At 49.0% G+C, this 21,153-nt stretch overlaps 1 protein-coding gene across 1 annotated transcript in view; it reads left to right on the top strand.

The window, feature by feature from the left end:
- Positions 1-6,961: 6,961 nt before the first annotated feature.
- Positions 6,962-21,153, top strand: part of LOC143925107 (solute carrier family 15 member 2-like) — a 113,984-nt gene continuing 99,792 nt past the window's right edge. Inside the window, exon 1 of the mRNA XM_077449722.1 lies at positions 6,962-6,992. Coding sequence (XP_077305848.1) covers positions 6,983-6,992 — 10 coding nt within the window. The 5' untranslated portion in view covers positions 6,962-6,982. The remainder of the gene's footprint in view (positions 6,993-21,153) is intronic.

Genomic DNA, 21,153 nt, shown 5'->3' on the forward strand with positions numbered 1-21,153 from the left:
TCTAAGAATCTGCGTGATTTCTAAAAGAACAATTTGCAACATAACGATTCATTCACGAGTCATCCACTCATCTTCCAATCTTCGGTTGGGTTCACACCTAGCGCTCGCGTCTTGGCAGTGGTGGCCCGTCCATAAGTGGTGCCCCCCTAATCCATGTGCCCGGCCCCTAATTCACATGCAGGGTGCCGGACGCATGGAATCCAATGGGGATTTTTTTTATTTTAGAAGCACATGACTAGAGCCTGAGAGTCTAATTGGCTTCAAAAAAGGGAGGGCTCAGGGCACAGAGCACTGCGCCCCGAGCCCATCCACTTGTGTGACAATAGAGAATTAATATTCGCTATTGTCTTCCCGATTCTCCTCCGGGGCAATCAGGAAGTGAGTGCTGCAGCCTTCACCCGACTGGCCGAGAGGAGAAGCGATCCAATTGGCCGCCTAGGAGGAGGAGGGGGAGATGCACTGAGGGAAGCCGCCATGATGCAGAGGAGGAGGAAATGCCAGGGAAGCCACCACCCGGAGGAAGCGCTGCCTGCGACCTAGATGGGGTAAGTGCGGGACTGGTGACCGACCGACGAACCGCGGGGGTGCAGAGATGACACGCCCTATGGGGGGGGGGGAGGCGGGTGACAGTGACTGGTTTGCCGCCACTGCGTCTCAGCGCACACATTTTTGTAATGTTCAGCACCAGGTAACAAAGTATGATATCAATGCTTCCTCATTACGGTTACCGTACATTAGAAGTTCCATAATAAATAAAATCTCCTAATGAACGGACATCTGGATTTTTGGTCTGCAGAGCCAGCCAGGAAATTCACGCAGACTATCGGTTCTGAGGTCCAGCATCCCGCTGGTGTGCACTGGAACAGATGGCTTGAGGTTTATTGAGGGCAAATGTGAGCATTTGTCTGTTTCCCGTCTCGGCCTCCCGTCCTTCTCTATTATTCTGTCCAAAACTTCAGAAACTAATTTTTTGGCTGCAGCTTTAATTTCCAGGACATAGAAAAAGTAAATATGAACACAAGTTATAATAAATATATATCAAAGTATTACACAGGGAGAGGTCATTTTATAATAATAAAATATAGCCAAATATACAAAACAAATGAAACAAAAAAAATCAAAAAAAAAAAAACATATATATATATATATATATATATATATATATATATATTTTAAATATATAACATAGAATAAATATATAGTATACATATATAAATATATAATATAATATAAATATATAATATAAAAAAAATAGAAATAAATATATAATATAGTATAAATATATATATATATATATATATATATATATATAAAATTATAATCGGAACGGGGGTGCGGATTACAATTGTCTTCTCCACACTGAGTAGATCTCCCTTAAATCTTCCCTCCAGTCTTGCACGGTCGTACCGGCTCCTCCCCTGGACTGAAAGGGCCTCCTCTGATTTCACCGCACACTGTGAGCTTTTCACAATGTGCATCAGAAGCTTCAGCAAATCAGATAGAGCCCCGCCTCATTTCCTGGCTGTAAGACATCCAACATCATCTTTCCTTTTCTTCCAAAGCCTGACTACACACATCCAACGTGCAGAAAGGCATTATCAGCAAATGGCCCATCAGAAATACTGGTGGAAATGTGCACATTTACCCGGGTATGCAAAGATACATCCAGCTGAATGTTACAGCAACCTTCATTTGCAGGGGCCCCTGAGGGTGATCATGATGGGGCGTCCCTTATGATGTCGGAGACCTGAAGCCAAGATTTGTGGAGATGAGGAGATCTTCTAACTTTTGTCCAACCAGCCTGGAACGTAGCTTTTCATAAGCAGGAACTATTGCGTGGCTATGGAACTCAGAGTTAGCCTATCTACTCTGTGTCTTAGGCCTTAGTAGCTTCTCATCTGTCCTGCAACCAGACCTTTAATTATTAGAAGTGGCCGTCGGATGCCTAACCTCTAGTCTATGCTGATTACTGAGCTCTGAGCTAAAACTAGCTATAGAATCCCAGTCCAAAAGGGATGGGGTTAATTAAAATAACAGGAGCTGCATATGAATGTTATTGCAATGAACAGATCCACCTATTAATATACTGGAAGGTGATCACTGCACACAGAGTTGCATGAGAGATAACAATAGGACAAAACTACTTCTGTCACAAGGATTTAGATGCACACTCCAGCTATGGGCAGCTGCATTTATATCATTAGAACATAGGAATACTTGCCTAATAGTCCCTGCTTCTGGTCTGGGTTACAATACAACTGGGTGTGAATTAAGTGACCTGGCTTTGTTCTGTGTCTACTTCATGGAAACCCCCTTTTAAATAGCATCACAGTCCTCCAGTCTGGGTTTTTGACCAAGCTTGCAGGGACAGGAAGTACCTGTCTGTAACCAACTAACTCTGTGGTAATAACAAGCAAACACTATTTACATGTACAGACAGTAGAGGAGGGCAGACTCCTCCTACATGTGCCCAGAGAAGTGCCCAGAGAAGTGCATACAACCACAACCAACATGCACTGCTCACTCCAACTGAATGAAGTTGAAGGGAAAAGGAGAGGTTTGGGAGCACACAGAAGTTGTTATTTACAGGCTGAAAAACACAATAAGAAACAATCTGAAAAAGAATAGATGACGGGGCCATTAAGTAGTGGATGTGTATGGATTATAACAATAGGACAAAACTACTTCTGTCACAAGGATTTAGATGCACACTCCAGCTATGGGCAGCTGCATTTATATCATTAGAACATAGGAATACTTGCCTAATAGTCCCTGCTTCTGGTCTGGGTTACAATACAACTGGGTGTGAATAAGGTCACCTGGCTTTGTTCTGTGTCTACTTCATGGAAACCCCCCTTTAAATAACATCACAGTCCTCCAGTCTGGGTTTTTGACCAAGCTTGCAGGGACAGGAAGTACCCGTCTGTAACCAACTAACTCTGTAGTAATAACAAGCAAACGCTATTTACATGTACAGACAGTAGAGGAGGGCAGACTCCTCCTACATGTGCCCAGAGAAATGCCCAGAGAAGTGCATACGACCACAACCAACATGCACTGCTCACTCCAACTGAATGAAGTTGAGGGGAAAAGGAGAGGTTTGGGAGCACACAGAGGTTGTTATTTACAGGCTGAAAAACACAATAAGAAACAATCTGAAAAAGAATAGATGACGGGGCCATTAAGTAGTGGATGTGTATGGATTATAACAATAGGACAAAACTACTTCTGTCACAAGGATTTAGATGCACACTCCAGCTATGGGCAGCTGCATTTATATCATTAGAACATAGTAATACTTGCCTAATAGTCCCTGCTTCTGGTCTGGGTTACAATACAACTGGGTGTGAATAAGGTCACCTGGCTTTGTTCTGTGTCTATTTCATGGAATCCCCCCCTTTAAATAACATCACAGTCCTCCAGTCTGGGTTTTTGACCAAGCTTGCAGGGACAGGAAGTACCTGTCTGTAACCAACTAACTCTGTTGTAATAACAAGCAAACGCTATTTACATGTACAGACAGTAGAGGAGGGCAGACTCCTCCTACATGTGCCCAGAGAAATGCCCAGAGAAGTGCATACAACCACAACCAACATGCACTGCTCACTCCAACTGAATGAAATTGAGGGGAAAAGGAGAGGTTCGGGAGCACACAGAAGTTGTTATTTACAGGCTGAAAAACACAATAAGAAACAATCTGAAAAAGAATAGATGACGGGGCCATTAAGTAGTGGATGTGTATGGATTATAACAATAGGACAAAACTACTTCTGTCACAAGGATTTAGATGCACACTCCAGCTATGGGCAGCTGCATTTATATCATTAGAACATAGGAATACTTGCCTAATAGTCCCTGCTTCTGGTCTGGGTTACAATACAACTGGGTGTGAATAAGGTCACCTGGCTTTGTTCTGTGTCTACTTCATGGAAACCCCCCTTTAAATAACATCACAGTCCTCCAGTCTGGGTTTTTGACCAAGCTTGCAGGGACAGGAAGTACCTGTCTGTAACCAACTAACTCTGTAGTAATAACAAGCAAACGCTATTTACATGTACAGACAGTAGAGGAGGGCAGACTCCTCCTACATGTGCCCAGAGAAGTGCCCAGAGAAGTGCATACGACCACAACCAACATGCACTGCTCACTCCAACTGAATGAAGTTGATGGGAAAAAGGAGAGGTTCGGGAGCACACAGAGGTTGTTATATACAGGCTGAAAAACACAATAAGAAACAATCTGAAGAAGAATAGATGACGGGGTCATTAAGTAGTGGATGTGTATGGATTATAACAATAGGACAAAACTACTTCTGTCACAAGGATTTAGATGCTCACTCCAGCTATGGGCAGCTGCATTTATATCATTAGAACATAGGAATACTTGCCTAATAGTCCCTGCTTTTGGTCTGGGTTACAATACAACTGGGTGTGAATAAGGTCACCTGGCTTTGTTCTGTGTCTACTTCATAGAAACCCCCCTTTAAATAACATAACATATATATATAAGTAGTGGATGTGTATGGATTATTTTTGAAAAATATTACGTGCTTTTGTATCACTTTAAGGAAGCAAATTTGCAGAATTTTTAAAAAGGTTATTTACAGTTTAAAAAAAAATCTGCAATAATGTAAGAGGGTGGGGGGGGGGAGGGGCATGTTTTGGAAATGGATGAAGGTCTGCTCTAACCAATCGGTGATGTAGAGAAAGAAGGGAAGTTGAATATGCAGCCAGGATCCAGTCATTCCAGCCAAGACTTCTCCGTTTCCTAGATGCACCATAAATATGTACGCTCTCCTAATGCCGCGTACACATGACCGGACTTTCTGGCAGACTAGACCGAACGGAATCAGTCCGTCAGACAATGCGATCGTGTGTGGGCTAATTCGGTCATTTTTCATTAAAAAAAATCAAAAAAAATCAGATGGACCTAGAAATAGAACATGTTTCAAATTTGTCAGACGGACTCAATTCCTATCGGGAAAACTGTTCGTCTGTATGTTGGTCTGACGGATCAAATACGACGAAGGGAAGCTATTGTCTACTGGCTATTGAACTTCCTTTTTTTAGTCCCGTCGTACGTCATCACGTTCAAAACGAACGGACTTTCGAACGGACGCAGTCCATTCGTGTGTGGCCAAGTCCGTTTGTTCAGAAATCAATCGGAACTCCACCGAAAAGTCAGTCGGACCTAGTCTGCCGGAAAGTCGGGTGGTGTGTACGCAGCATAAGCCAGATGTACATGTTTATGTCAGACGGATGGTGCACTAAGCATTCAACTTGGGGGGGGGGGGAGAGCAGTCAGATGACCAGATTGGAAGAATCTGTCTGTGTGTGGCTATAGCAGTGATTGGATCAACCAGACAACATCCTGATACATGAATTACACTATATTGTCAGAGTTCAATATTGAGTTGGCTCCGCCCTTTGCAGCTATAACAGCTTCAACTCTTCTGGGAAGGCCGTCCACAAGGTTTAGGAGGGTGTCTATGGGAATGTTTGACCATTCTTCCAGAAGCGTATTTGTGAGGTCAGGCACTGATGTTGGACGAGAAGGCCTGGCTCGCAGTCTCCGCTCTAATTCATCCCAAATCTGTTCTATCGGGTTGAGGTCAGGAATCTGTGCAGGCCAGTCACGTTCCTCCACCCCAATCTCGCTTGTCCATGTCTTTATGGCCCTTGCTTTGTGCACTGGTCCAAATCATTTGGTGGAGGGGGGCTTATGATGTGGGGGGTGTTTTTCAGGGGTTGGGCTTGGCCCCTTAGTTCCAGCGTAGGGAACTCTGAGCCCTTGTACACACGGGTCGAACATTCCGACAACCAAATCCGTCTGATTTTGTCCGACGGATTTTGTCCGAAACTGTTGCATACACACGGTCGGACAAAGTTGTTGGAAAATACGATTGTTCAGAACGTGATGACGTTATTTCGTTACGACGGGCCTACGTTCAGGCTAGTAGCCAATAGTTTTGGTGTAGGAATTTGATCTGAGCATGCGTGGCACTTTGTCCGATCGGAATTCTCTACACATGATCGGAGTGTGTCCTATCGGAGTCGGAAAAAACTTGGTCCGTCGGATACTCCGACGGAAACAGTCCGATGGAGACCACACACAGTCGGAATATCCGACAAAGCGGTCCGATCGGACACATTCTGTCGGAATCTCCGACCGTGTGTACAAGGGCTTAAAGCGTCAGCATACCAAGACATTTTGGACAATTTGATGCTCCCAACTTTGTGGGAACAGTTTGGGGGATAGCCCCTTCCTGTTCCAACATGACTGCGCACCAGTGCACAAAGCAAGGTCCATAAAGACATGGATGAGCGAGTTTGGGGTGGAGGAACTCGACTGGCCTGCACAGAGTCCTGACCTCAACCCGATAGAACAGATTTGGGATGAATTAGAGCGGAGACTGCTAGCCAGGCCTTCTCATCCAACATCAGTGCCGGACCCCAAAAATACCATTCTGGAAGGATGGTGAAACTTTCCCATAGACACAACCTTGTGGACGGCCCTCCCAGAAGAGTTGAAACTGTTATAGCTGCAAAGGGCGGGGCCAACTCAATATGGAACCCTACGGACTAAGACTGGGATGGCATTAAAGTTGATGTGTGTGTAAAGGCAGGCGTCACAATACTTTTGGTAATATAGTGTAGATGGAGAAACTATTTAAACTAAAAAAAAAAATTTCCTCTGTTAATTGCCCCCCCCCCCCACCCTGCAGACCTCACAGGATCCGTGGCGCTGACCCCTCATGTCTGCCACACACTGAGGAATGGTCTGCCAGCTCAGGGCAGTCCGAAGGTCAACAATCACCTCCACTCATCCCAACCAGGGAAACAATAGGAATGCTGACTATTGGTGGCCGGAGGAAAGGCCGGACCTGAATGATTAACCACAAACTGGGAGAAGAAGAAAAGGAAGATGCGAAGGAGGAACGGCGTTCCTTCTTGGAGGACTGCGCAGGGAGAAAGGAGCGACCATGGGGGCAGGTAAGGGATGGAGAGAATCACATTCACCTCTGCAGATCTGTACTCGTATTGTCTGCTGCAGTCATGTGTTTATACATAGTAACAATAATAATTCTTAGATTGTAAGCTCTGAGGATCAGGGCCCTCTGATTCCTCCTGTATTGATTTGTATTGTAACTGTCTGTCCTCACTTTGTAAAGTGCTGTGCAAACAGTTGGCACTACATAAACTCTGTATAATAATAACCAATTTAACAACTATTGTTATTATTCCAGTGAAAGGATAACTGAGAATATTTTAGGAAATGTATCGCCTTCATTAGTGGCAGCTGTTGCTCCATTTTTTTTGGGGGGGGGGGGGGAGGCAAACAAAATCCCCCCCCCCCCAGCGCTCGCCCACTCGCTCGCTCATCCGCAAGCCAGCCTTGCTCACCCAATCGCAAGCTCGCCAGCCCCACGCTTACCCCATCCAGGTTCGCGGGCGACTTCAGCGGCCTCCCCTGCTTCTCCTCCCAACCAATCTGGTCACTTCCTGATTGGCTGAGAGAAGAATATTAATTCGCTATTGTCGCACAAGTGGATGAGCTTGAGGCGCTGTGCTCTGAGCCCCGAGCCCACCCTTTTTGAAGCCAATTAGAGCCTCTGGCTCTAATCATGTGCTTCACAAAAAAAAAAAAAAAACACTCGTAGAACTCTATGTGTCCGGCGCCCCGCATGGAGATTAGGGGCTGGTGCATGGAGATTAGGGGGGCGACGCCCCCTGTGCCCCTTATGGGCCACCGCTGGCCTTCATGTCATAACAAAACAAAAGCAAATGTTTCTTCTTTGCTTGCAAATCTAAAATTGTTTGGAGGAGGAGGAATGCTGCCTATGACCCCCAAGAGCACAATCCCCACCGTCACACATGGAGGTGGAGACATTATTCTTTGGGGGTGTTTTTCAGGCAATCAAATACTTTTTTTTCCTTAGCTGTATGGCATGCACTATTTTTGGAAAAACCCTGCAACCGGATCGGGTAGTACTTTTGTACCATGTGATCTGGTGCAGGCAAACACACTGCATTTGGGGTGTCATTAACTTAACATGGGGACTCCCTGCAGATCACAACTACCGTATGCTTTGAACCTGGTGCGGGAAACGCACACACGGATCGCATTCTAGTGTGAACTGCGGCTTTGTGTTGATGGGCGTTGGTGACAATTGCTGCCTTTTCAACTTTGGTGCAGCTCAAAAGCATCTAAATAGAACGTGCCGCATGTAAGGAAACATGGAGTCGCTCAGACGCAGCCTAAGAATTGTCATCTGCAATCAGGGCCACCATCAGGGGGGTACAACCGATACAACTGTAAGGGGCCCCCGGGGCCTGAGGGGCCCGCCCTGGGCCAGAAGAAGGGGAGCCCTGTTGTGCTCTATAGAAATGATCTGGCAGTTCCTGCTGCTCTCTGTGTTATTGAGCTCAGACATCTGGCTAGTGCTACTGTGTGCATGTGCACCCCTCGTGTGAGCTGCCTGTACTGTGCTCCTCTGTGTCAGCAACATGTCAGCTTTGTGAAAAGGAGCTGGGACTAGGTAGGAAGATTTTCATTACAAGTAAGTGCTGTGAAGGAAAGGCTGTTTGTGTACAGGGAGGGGCCAGAGGCTTGTGTGTTCACAGATGTGTGTATGTGTGGGGCTGACATATATTTAAAGGCAGGGGGGCTGACATATATACAGGTGTGAGGGGGCTGACATATATACAGGTGTGGGGTGGCTGACATATATACAGGTGTGAGGGGGGGCTGACATATATACAGGTGTGAGGGGGCTGACATATATACAGGTGTGTGAGGGGCTGGCATATATACAGGTGTAGGGGGGTCACTGACATATATATAGGTGTGAGGCGGCTGACATATATACAGGTGTGTGGGGGTCACTGACATATATACAGGTGTGGGGCAGCTGACATATATACAGGTGTGGGGGGACTGGCCATATATACAGATGTGCGGGGACTGGCCATATATACAGGTGTGAGGGGGGCTGACATATATACAGGTGTGAGGGGGGCTGACATATATACAGGTGTGAGGGGGCTGACATATATACAGGTGTGAGGGGGCTGACATATATACAGGTGTGAGGGGCTGGCATATATACAGGTGTAGGGGGGCTGACATATATACAGGTGTGAGGCGGCTGACATATATACAGGTGTGAGGGGCTGGCATATATACAGGTGTGGGGGGACTAGCATATATACAGGTGTGAGGGGGGCTGGCATATATACAGGTGTGGGGGGCTGACATATATACAGGTGGGGGGCTGACATATATACAGGTGTGAGGGGCTGACATATATACAGGTGTGAGGGGCTGGCATATATACAGGTGTGGGGGACTGGCATATATACAGGTGTGAGGGGGGCTGGCATATATACAGGTGTGGGGGGCTGACATATATATAGGTGTGGGGGGCTGACATATATACAGGTGGGGGGCTGATATATATACAGGTGGGGGGGCTGACATATATACAGGTGTGGGGGGGGCTGACATATATACAGGTGTGGGGGGCTGATATATATACAGGTGTGGGGGGGCTGACATATATACAGGTGTGGGGGGCTGACATATATACAGGTGTGAAGGGGCTGACATATATACAGGTGTGTGGGGGTTGACATATATACAGGTGTCGGGGGGCTGACATATATACAGGTGTGGGGGGGGTTGACATATATACAGGTGTGTGGGGGCTGACATATATACAGGTGTGTGGGGGTTGACATATATACAGGTGTGGGGGGCTGATATATACAGGTGTGGGGGGCTGATATATACAGGTGTGTGGGGGCTGACATATATACAGATGTGGGGGGGCTGACATATATACAAGTGTGAGGGGGGGTTGACATATATACAGGTGTGAGGGGGCTGACATATATACAGGTGTGAGGGGGGCTGACATATATACAGGTGTGAGGGGGGCTGACATATATACAGGTGTGTGAGGGGGGCTGACATATATACAGGTGTGTGAGGGGGGCTGACATATATACAGGTGTGAGGGGGGCTGACATATATACAGGTGTGAGGGGGGCTGACATATATACAGGTGTGAGGGGGGGCTGACATATATACAGGTGTGAGGGGGGGCTGACATATATACAGGTGTAGGGGGGCTGACATATATACAGGTGTGTGGGGGTCACTGACATATATACAGGTGTGAGGGGCTGGCATATATACAGGTGTGGGGGACTGGCCATATATACAGATGTGGGGGGACTGGCATATATACAGGTGTGAGGGGGGCTGGCATATATACAGGTGTGGGGGGGCTGACATATATACAGGTGTGGGGGGCTGACATATATACAGGTGTGGGGGGCTGATATATATACAGGTGTGGGGGGCTGACATATATACAGATGTGAGGGTTCTTCAATATATACAGGTGTGGGGGGGGCTGGCATATATACAGGTGTGGGGCTGACATATATACAGGTGTTGGGGGGCTGACATATATACAGGTGTGGGGGTGCTGACATATATACAGGTGAGAGGGGGACTGACATATATACAGGTGTGAGGGGGATGACATATATACAGGTGTGAGGGGGGCTGACATATATACAGGTGTGGGGGGCTGATATATACAGGTGTGTGGGGGCTGACATATATACAGGTGTGAGGGGGGCTGACATATATACAGGTGTGAGGGGGGCTGACATATATACAGGTGTGTGGGGGCTGACATATATACAGATGTGGGGGGGGGGCTGACATATATACAGGTGTGTGGGGGCTGACATATATACAGATGAGGGGGGGGGCTGACATATATACAGGTGTGAGGGGGGCTGACATATATACAGGTGTGAGGGGGGCTGACATATATACAGGTGTGGGGGGGGGCTGACATATATACAGGTGTGGGGAGGGGGCTGACATATATACAGGTGTGAGGGGGCTGACATATATACAGGTGTGTGGGGGCTGACATATATACAAGTGAGTGGGGGGGTTGACATATATACAGGTGTGTGGGGGCTGACATATATACAGGTGTGAGGGGGGCTGACATATATACAGGGGTGTGGGGGTTGACATATATACAGGTGTGAGGGGGGCTGACATATATACAGGTGTGAGGGGCTGGCATATATACAGGTGTGGGGGGACTAGCATATATACAGGTGTGAGGGGGGCTGGCATATATACAGGTGTGGGGGGGCTGACATATATACAGGTGGGGGGCTGACATATATACAGGTGTGAGGGGCTGACATATATACAGGTGTGAGGGGCTGGCATATATACAGGTGTGGGGGGACTGGCGTATATACAGGTGTGAGGGGGGCTGGCATATATACAGGTGTGGGGGGCTGACATATATATAGGTGTGGGGGGCTGACATATATACAGGTGGGGGGCTGATATATATACAGGTGGGGGGGGCTGACATATATACAGGTGTGGGGGGGGGCTGACATATATACAGGTGTGGGGGGCTGATATATATACAGGTGTGGGGGGGCTGACATATATACAGGTGTGGGGGGCTGACATATATACAGGTGTGAAGGGGCTGACATATATACAGGTGTGTGGGGGTTGACATATATACAGGTGTCGGGGGGCTGACATATATACAGGTGTGGGGGGGTTGACATATATACAGGTGTGTGGGGGCTGACATATATACAGGTGTGTGGGGGTTGACATATATACAGGTGTGGGGGGCTGATATATACAGGTGTGGGGGGCTGATATATACAGGTGTGTGGGGGCTGACATATATACAGATGTGGGGGGGCTGACATATATACAAGTGTGAGGGGGGGCTGACATATATACAGGTGTGAGGGGGCTGACATATATACAGGTGTGAGGGGGGCTGACATATATACAGGTGTGAGGGGGGCTGACATATATACAGGTGTGTGAGGGGGGCTGACATATATACAGGTGTGTGAGGGGGGCTGACATATATACAGGTGTGAGGGGGGCTGACATATATACAGGTGTGAGGGGGGCTGACATATATACAGGTGTGAGGGGGGGCTGACATATATACAGGTGTGAGGGGGGCTGACATATATACAGGTGTAGGGGGGCTGACATATATACAGGTGTGTGGGGGTCACTGACATATATACAGGTGTGAGGGGCTGGCATATATACAGGTGTGGGGGGACTGGCCATATATACAGATGTGGGGGGACTGGCATATATACAGGTGTGAGGGGGGCTGGCATATATACAGGTGTGGGGGGGCTGACATATATACAGGTGTGGGGGGCTGACATATATACAGGTGTGGGGGGCTGATATATATACAGGTGTGGGGGGCTGACATATATACAGATGTGAGGGTTCTTCAATATATACAGGTGTGGGGGGGGGCTGGCATATATACAGGTGTGGGGCTGACATATATACAGGTGTTGGGGGGCTGACATATATACAGGTGTGGGGGTGCTGACATATATACAGGTGAGAGGGGGACTGACATATATACAGGTGTGAGGGGGATGACATATATACAGGTGTGAGGGGGGCTGACATATATACAGGTGTGGGGGGCTGATATATACAGGTGTGTGGGGGCTGACATATATACAGGTGTGAGGGGGGCTGACATATATACAGGTGTGAGGGGGGCTGACATATATACAGGTGTGTGGGGGCTGACATATATACAGATGTGGGGGGGGCTGACATATATACAGGTGTGTGGGGGCTGACATATATACAGATGTGGGGGGGGGGGCTGACATATATACAGGTGTGAGGGGGCCTGACATATATACAGGTGTGAGGGGGGCTGACATATATACAGGTGTGGGGGGGGGCTGACATATATACAGGTGTGGGGGGGGGCTGACATATATACAGGTGTGAGGGGGCTGACATATATACAGGTGTGTGGGGGCTGACATATATACAAGTGAGTGGGGGGGGTTGACATATATACAGGTGTGTGGGGGCTGACATATATACAGGTGTGAGGGGGGGCTGACATATATACAGGGGTGTGGGGGTTGACATATATACAGGTGTGAGGGGGGCTGACATATATACAGGTGTGAGGGGGGCTGACATATATACAGTTGTGTGGGGGCTGACATATATACAGATGTGGGGGGGGCTGACATATATACAGGTGTGTGGGGGCTGACATATATACAGATGTGGGGGGGGCTGACATATATACAGGTGTGAGGGGGGCTTACATATATACAGGTGTGAGGGGGGGCTGACATATATACAGGTGTGGGGGGGGCTGACATATATACAGGTGTGGGGGGGGGCTGACATATATACAGGTGTGTGGGGGCTGACATATATACAGGTGTGAGGGGGGGCTGACATATATACAGGGGTATGGGGGTTGACATATATACAGGTGTGAGGGGGGCTGACATATATACAGGTGTGAGGGGGGCTGACATATATACAGTTGTGTGGGGGCTGACATATATACAGATGTGGGGGGGGGCTGACATATATACAGGTGTGTGGGGGCTGACATATATACAGATGTGGGGGGGGGGCTGACATATATACAGGTGTGAGGGGGGCTGAAATATATACAGGTGTGAGGGGGGCTGACATATATACAGGTGTGGGGGGGGGCTGACATATATACAGGTGTGGGGGGGGCTGACATATATACAGGTGTGAGGGGGCTGACATATATACAGGTGTGTGGGGGCTGACATATATACAAGTGAGTGGGGGGTTGACATATATACAGGTGTGTGGGGGCTGACATATATACAGGTGTGTGGGGGCTGACATATATACAGGTGTGAGGGGGGCTGACATATATACAGGGGTGTGGGGGTTGACATATATACAGGTGTGAGGGGGGCTGACATATATACAGGTGTGAGGGGGGCTGACATATATACAGTTGTGTGGGGGCTGACATATATACAGATGTGGGGGGGGGCTGACATGTATACAGGTGTGTGGGGGCTGACATATATACAGGTGTGAGGGGGGCTGACATATATACAGTTGTGTGGGGGCTGACATATATACAGATGTGGGGGGGGGGCTGACATATATACAGGTGTGTGGGGGCTGACATATATACAGATGTGAAGGGGCTGACATATATACAGGTGTGTGGGGGTTGACATATATACAGGTGTCGGGGGGCTGACATATATACAGGTGTGGGGGGTTGACATATATACAGGTGTGTGGGGGCTGACATATATACAGGTGTGTGGGGGTTGACATATATACAGGTGTGGGGGGCTGATATATACAGGTGTGGGGGGCTGATATATACAGGTGTGTGGGGGCTGACATATATACAGATGTGGGGGGGCTGACATATATACAAGTGTGAGGGGGGGCTGACATATATACAGGTGTGAGGGGGCTGACATATATACAGGTGTGAGGGGGGCTGACATATATACAGGTGTGAGGGGGGCTGACATATATACAGGTGTGTGAGGGGGGCTGACATATATACAGGTGTGTGAGGGGGGCTGACATATATACAGGTGTGAGGGGGGCTGACATATATACAGGTGTGAGGGGGGGCTGACATATATACAGGTGTGAGGGGGGGCTGACATATATACAGGTGTAGGGGGGCTGACATATATACAGGTGTGTGGGGGTCACTGACATATATACAGGTGTGAGGGGCTGGCATATATACAGGTGTGGGGGGACTGGCCATATATACAGATGTGGGGGGACTGGCATATATACAGGTGTGAGGGGGGCTGGCATATATACAGGTGTGGGGGGGCTGACATATATACAGGTGTGGGGGGCTGACATATATACAGGTGTGGGGGGCTGATATATATACAGGTGTGGGGGGCTGACATATATACAGATGTGAGGGTTCTTCAATATATACAGGTGTGGGGGGGGGGGGCTGGCATATATACAGGTGTGGGGCTGACATATATACAGGTGTTGGGGGGCTGACATATATACAGGTGTGGGGGTGCTGACATATATACAGGTGAGAGGGGGACTGACATATATACAGGTGTGAGGGGGATGACATATATACAGGTGTGAGGGGGGCTGACATATATACAGGTGTGGGGGGCTGATATATACAGGTGTGTGGGGGCTGACATATATACAGGTGTGAGGGGGGCTGACATATATACAGGTGTGAGGGGGGCTGACATATATACAGGTGTGAGGGGGGCTGACATATATACAGGTGTGTGGGGCTGACATATATACAGATGTGGGGGGGCTGACATACATACAGGTGTGAGGGGGGGCTGACATATATACAGGTGTGAGGGGGGGCTGACATATATACAGGTGTGGGGGGGGGGGGCTGACATATATACAGGTGTGGGGGGGGCTGACATATATACAGGTGTGTGGGGGCTGACATATATACAGGTGTGAGGGGGGGCTGACATATATACAGGGGTATGGGGGTTGACATATATACAGGTGTGAGGGGGGCTGACATATATACAGGTGTGAGGGGGGCTGACATATATACAGTTGTGTGGGGGCTGACATATATACAGATGTGGGGGGGGCTGACATATATACAGGTGTGTGGGGGCTGACATATATACAGATGTGGGGGGGGGGCTGACATATATACAGGTGTGAGGGGGGCTGACATATATACAGGTGTGAGGGGGGGCTGACATATATACAGGTGTGGGGGGGGGCTGACATATATACAGGTGTGGGGGGGGGCTGACATATATACAGGTGTGAGGGGGCTGACATATATACAGGTGTGTGGGGGCTGACATATATACAAGTGAGTGGGGGGTTGACATATATACAGGTGTGTGGGGGCTGACATATATACAGGTGTGTGGGGGCTGACATATATACAGGTGTGAGGGGGGCTGACATATATACAGGGGTGTGGGGGTTGACATATATACAGGTGTGAGGGGGGCTGACATATATACAGGTGTGAGGGGGGCTGACATATATACAGTTGTGTGGGGGCTGACATATATACAGATGTGGGGGGGGGCTGACATGTATACAGGTGTGTGGGGGCTGACATATATACAGGTGTGAGGGGGGCTGACATATATACAGTTGTGTGGGGGCTGACATATATACAGATGTGGGGGGGGGGCTGACATATATACAGGTGTGTGGGGGCTGACATATATACAGATGTGGGGGGGGGGCTGACATATATACAGGTGTGAGGGGGGCTTACATATATACAGGTGTGAGGGGGGGCTTACATATATACAGGTGTGGGGGGGCTGACATATATACAGGTGTGGGGGGGGGCTGACATATATACAGGTGTGTGGGGGCTGACATATATACAGGTGTGAGGGGGGGCTGACATATATACAGGGGTATGGGGGTTGACATATATACAGGTGTGAGGGGGGCTGACATATATACAGGTGTGAGGGGGGCTGACATATATACAGTTGTGTGGGGGCTGACATATATACAGATGTGGGGGGGGGGGCTGACATATATACAGGTGTGTGGGGGCTGACATATATACAGATGTGGGGGGGGCTGACATATGTACAGGTGTGAGGGGTCTGACATATATACAGGTGTGAGGGGGGGCTGACATATATACAGGTGTGGGGGGGCTGACATATATACAGGTGTGGGGGGGGCTGACATATATACAGGTGTGAGTGGGCTGACATATATACAGGTGTGTGGGGGCTGACATATATACAAGTGAGTGGGGGGGTTGACATATATACAGGTGTGTGGGGGCTGACATATATACAGGTGTGTGGGGGCTGACATATATACAGGTGTGAGGGGGGGCTGACATATATACAGGGGTGTGGGGGTTGACATAAATACAGGTGTGAGGGGGGCTGACATATATACAGGTGTGAGGGGGGCTGACATATATACAGTTGTGTGGGGGCTGACATATATACAGATGTGGGGGGGGGGCTGACATATATACAGGTGTGTGGGGGCTGACATATATACAGGTGTGAGGGGGGCTGACATATATACAGCTGTGTGGGGGCTGACATATATACAGATGTGGGGGGGGGGGGCTGACATATATACAGGTGTGTGGGGGCTGACATATATACAGATGTGGGGGGGGCTGACATATATACAGGTGTGAGGGGGGCTGACATATATACAGGTGTGAGGGGGGGCTGACATATATACAGGTGTGGGGGGGGCTGACATATATACAGGTGTGGGGGGGGCTGACATATATACAGGTGTGTGGGGGCTGACACATATACAGGTGTGAGGGGGGGCTGACATATATACAGGGGTATGGGGGTTGACATATATACAGGTGTGAGGGGGGCTGACATATGTACAGGTGTGAGGGGGGCTGACATATATACAGTTGTGTGGGGGCTGACATATATACAGATGTGGGGGGGGGCTGACATATATACAGGTGTGTGGGGGCTGACATATATACAGGTGTGAGGGGGGCTGACATATATACAGGTGTGTGGGGGCTGACATATATACAGATGTGGGGGGGGGGGGCTGACATATATACAGGTGTGAGGGGGGCTGACATATATACAGGTGTGAGGGGGGGCTGACATATATACAGGTGTGGGGGGGGCTGACATATATACAGGTGTGAGTGGGCTGACATATATACAGGTGTGTGGGGGCTGACATATATACAAGTGAGTGGGGGGGTTGACATATATACAGGTGTGTGGGGGCTGACATATATACAGGTGTGTGGGGGCTGACATATATACAGGTGTGAGGGGGGGCTGACATATATACAGGGGTGTGGGGGTTGACATAAATACAGGTGTGAGGGGGGCTGACATATATACAGGTGTGAGGGGGGCTGACATATATACAGTTGTGTGGGGGCTGACATATATACAGATGTGGGGGGGGGGCTGACATATATACAGGTGTGTGGGGGCTGACATATATACAGGTGTGAGGGGGGCTGACATATATACAGTTGTGTGGGGGCTGACATATATACAGATGTGGGGGGGGGGGCTGACATATATACAGGTGTGTGGGGGCTGACATATATACAGATGTGGGGGGGGCTGACATATATACAGGTGTGAGGGGGGCTGACATATATACAGGTGTGAGGGGGGGCTGACATATATACAGGTGTGGGGGGGGGGCTGACATATATACAGGTGTGGGGGGGGCTGACATATATACAGGTGTGTGGGGGCTGACACATATACAGGTGTGAGGGGGGGCTGACATATATACAGGGGTATGGGGGTTGACATATATACAGGTGTGAGGGGGGCTGACATATGTACAGGTGTGAGGGGGGCTGACATATATACAGTTGTGTGGGGGCTGACATATATACAGATGTGGGGGGGGGCTGACATATATACAGGTGTGTGGGGGCTGACATATATACAGGTGTGAGGGGGGGCTGACATATATACAGGGGTATGGGGGTTGACATATATACAGGTGTGAGGGGGGCTGACATATGTACAGGTGTGAGGGGGGCTGACATATATACAGTTGTGTGGGGGCTGACATATATACAGATGTGGGGGGGGGGCTGACATATATACAGGTGTGTGGGGGCTGACATATATACAGGTGTGAGGGGGGCTGACATATATACAGGTGTGAGGGGGGCTGACATATATACAGGTGTGGGGGGGGCTGACATATATACAGGTGTGAGGGGGGCTGACATATATACAGGTGTGAGGGGGGGCTGACATATATACAGGTGTGGGGGGGGCTGACATATATACAGGTGTGGGGGGGGCTGACATATATACAGGTGTGTGGGGGCTGACATATATACAGGTGTGTGGGGGCTGACATATATACAGATGTGGGGGGGCTGACATATATACAGGTGTGAGGGGGGCTGACATATATACAGGTGTGAGGGGGGCTGACATATATACAGGTGTGGGGGGGCTGACATATATACAGGTGTGGGGGGGCTGACATATATACAGTTGTGTGGGGGCTGACATATATACAGATGTGGGGGGGGCTGACATATATACAGGTGTGTGGGGGCTGACATATATACAGGTGTGAGGGGGGCTGACATATATACAGTTGTGTGGGGGCTGACATATATACAGATGTGGGGGGGGGGGCTGACATATATACAGGTGTGAGGGGGGCTGACATATATACAGGTGTGAGGAGGGGCTGACATATATACAGGTGTGGGGGGGGGCTGACATATATACAGGTGTGGGGGGGGCTGACATATATACAGGTGTGAGTGGGCTGACATATATACAGGTGTGTGGGGGCTGACATATATACAAGTGAGTGGGGGGGTTGACATATATACAGGTGTTTGGGGGCTGACATATATACAGGTGTGTGGGGGCTGACATATATACAGGTGTGAGGGGGGGGGGCTGACATATATACAGGGGTGTGGGGGTTGACATAAATACAGGTGTGAGGGGGGCTGACATATATACAGGTGTGAGGGGGGCTGACATATATACAGTTGTGTGGGGGCTGACATATATACAGATGTGGGGGGGGGCTGACATATATACAGGTGTGTGGGGGCTGACATATATACAGGTGTGAGGGGGGCTGACATATATACAGTTGTGTGGGGGCTGACATATATACAGATGTGGGGGGGGCTGACATATATACAGGTGTGTGGGGGCTGACATATATACAGATGTGGGGGGGGGCTGACATATATACAGGTGTGAGGGGGGCTGACATATATACAGGTGTGGGGGGGGGCTGACATATATACAGGTGTGGGGGGGCTGACATATATACAGGTGTGTGGGGGCTGACACATATACAGGTGTGAGGGGGGCTGACATATATACAGGGGTATGGGGGTTGACATATATACAGGTGTGAGGGGGGCTGACATATGTACAGGTGTGAGGGGGGCTGACATATATACAGTTGTGTGGGGGCTGACATATATACAGATGTGGGGGGGGGGCTGACATATATACAGGTGTGTGGGGGCTGACATATATACAGGTGTGAGGGGGGCTGACATATATACAGGTGTGAGGGGGGCTGACATATATACAGGTGTGGGGGGGGGCTGACATATATACAGGTGTGTGGGGGCTGACATATATACAGATGTGGGGGGGGGCTGACATATATACAGGTGTGAGGGGGGCTGACATATATACAGGTGTGAGGGGGGCTGACATATATACAGGTGTGGGGGGGGCTGACATATATACAGGTGTGGGGGGGCTGACATATATACAGTTGTGTGGGGGCTGACATATATACAGATGTGGGGGGGGCTGACATATATACAGGTGTGTGGGGGCTGACATATATACAGGTGTGAGGGGGGCTGACATATATACAGTTGTGTGGGGGCTGACATATATACAGATGTGGGGGGGGGGGCTGACATATATACAGGTGTGTGGGGGCTGACATATATACAGATGTGGGGGGGGGGGGGCTGACATATATACAGGTGTGAGGGGGGCTGACATATATACAGATGTGAGGGGGACTGACATATATACAGGTGTGTGTGGGGGGCTGACATATACAGTTGTGTGGGGGCTGACATATATACAGATGTGGGGGGCTGACATATATACAGGTGTGGGGGGGGGGGCTGACATATATACAGATGTGGGGGGGGCTGACATATATACAGGTGTGAGGGGGGCTGACATATATACAGGTGTGAGGGGGGCTGACATATATACAGGTGTGGGGGGGGCTGACATATATACAGGTGTGGGGGGGCTGACATATATACAGTTGTGTGGGGGCTGACATATATACAGATGTGGGGGGGGCTGACATATATACAGGTGTGTGGGGGCTGACATATATACAGGTGTGAGGGGGGCTGACATATATACAGTTGTGTGGGGGCTGACATATATACAGATGTGGGGGGGGGGGGCTGACATATATACAGGTGTGTGGGGGCTGACATATATACAGATGTGGGGGGGGGGGCTGACATATATACAGGTGTGAGGGGGGCTGACATATATACAGATGTGAGGGGGACTGACATATATACAGGTGTGTGTGGGGGGCTGACATATACAGTTGTGTGGGGGCCGACATATATACAGATGTGGGGGGCTGACATATATACAGGTGTGTGAGGGGGGCTGACATATATGCAGATATGAGGGGGACTGACATATATACAGGTGTGTGTGGGGGGCTGACATATATACAGGTGTGAGGGGGGCTGACATATATACAGGTGTGGGGGGGGCTGAC

The sequence above is a fragment of the Lithobates pipiens genome, unplaced genomic scaffold, assembly GCF_037356315.1.
Source record: "Lithobates pipiens isolate NorthernLeopardFrog02 unplaced genomic scaffold, aLitPip1_a1.2 Scaffold_22, whole genome shotgun sequence".
Classification (NCBI taxonomy): Eukaryota; Metazoa; Chordata; class Amphibia; order Anura; family Ranidae; genus Lithobates; species Lithobates pipiens.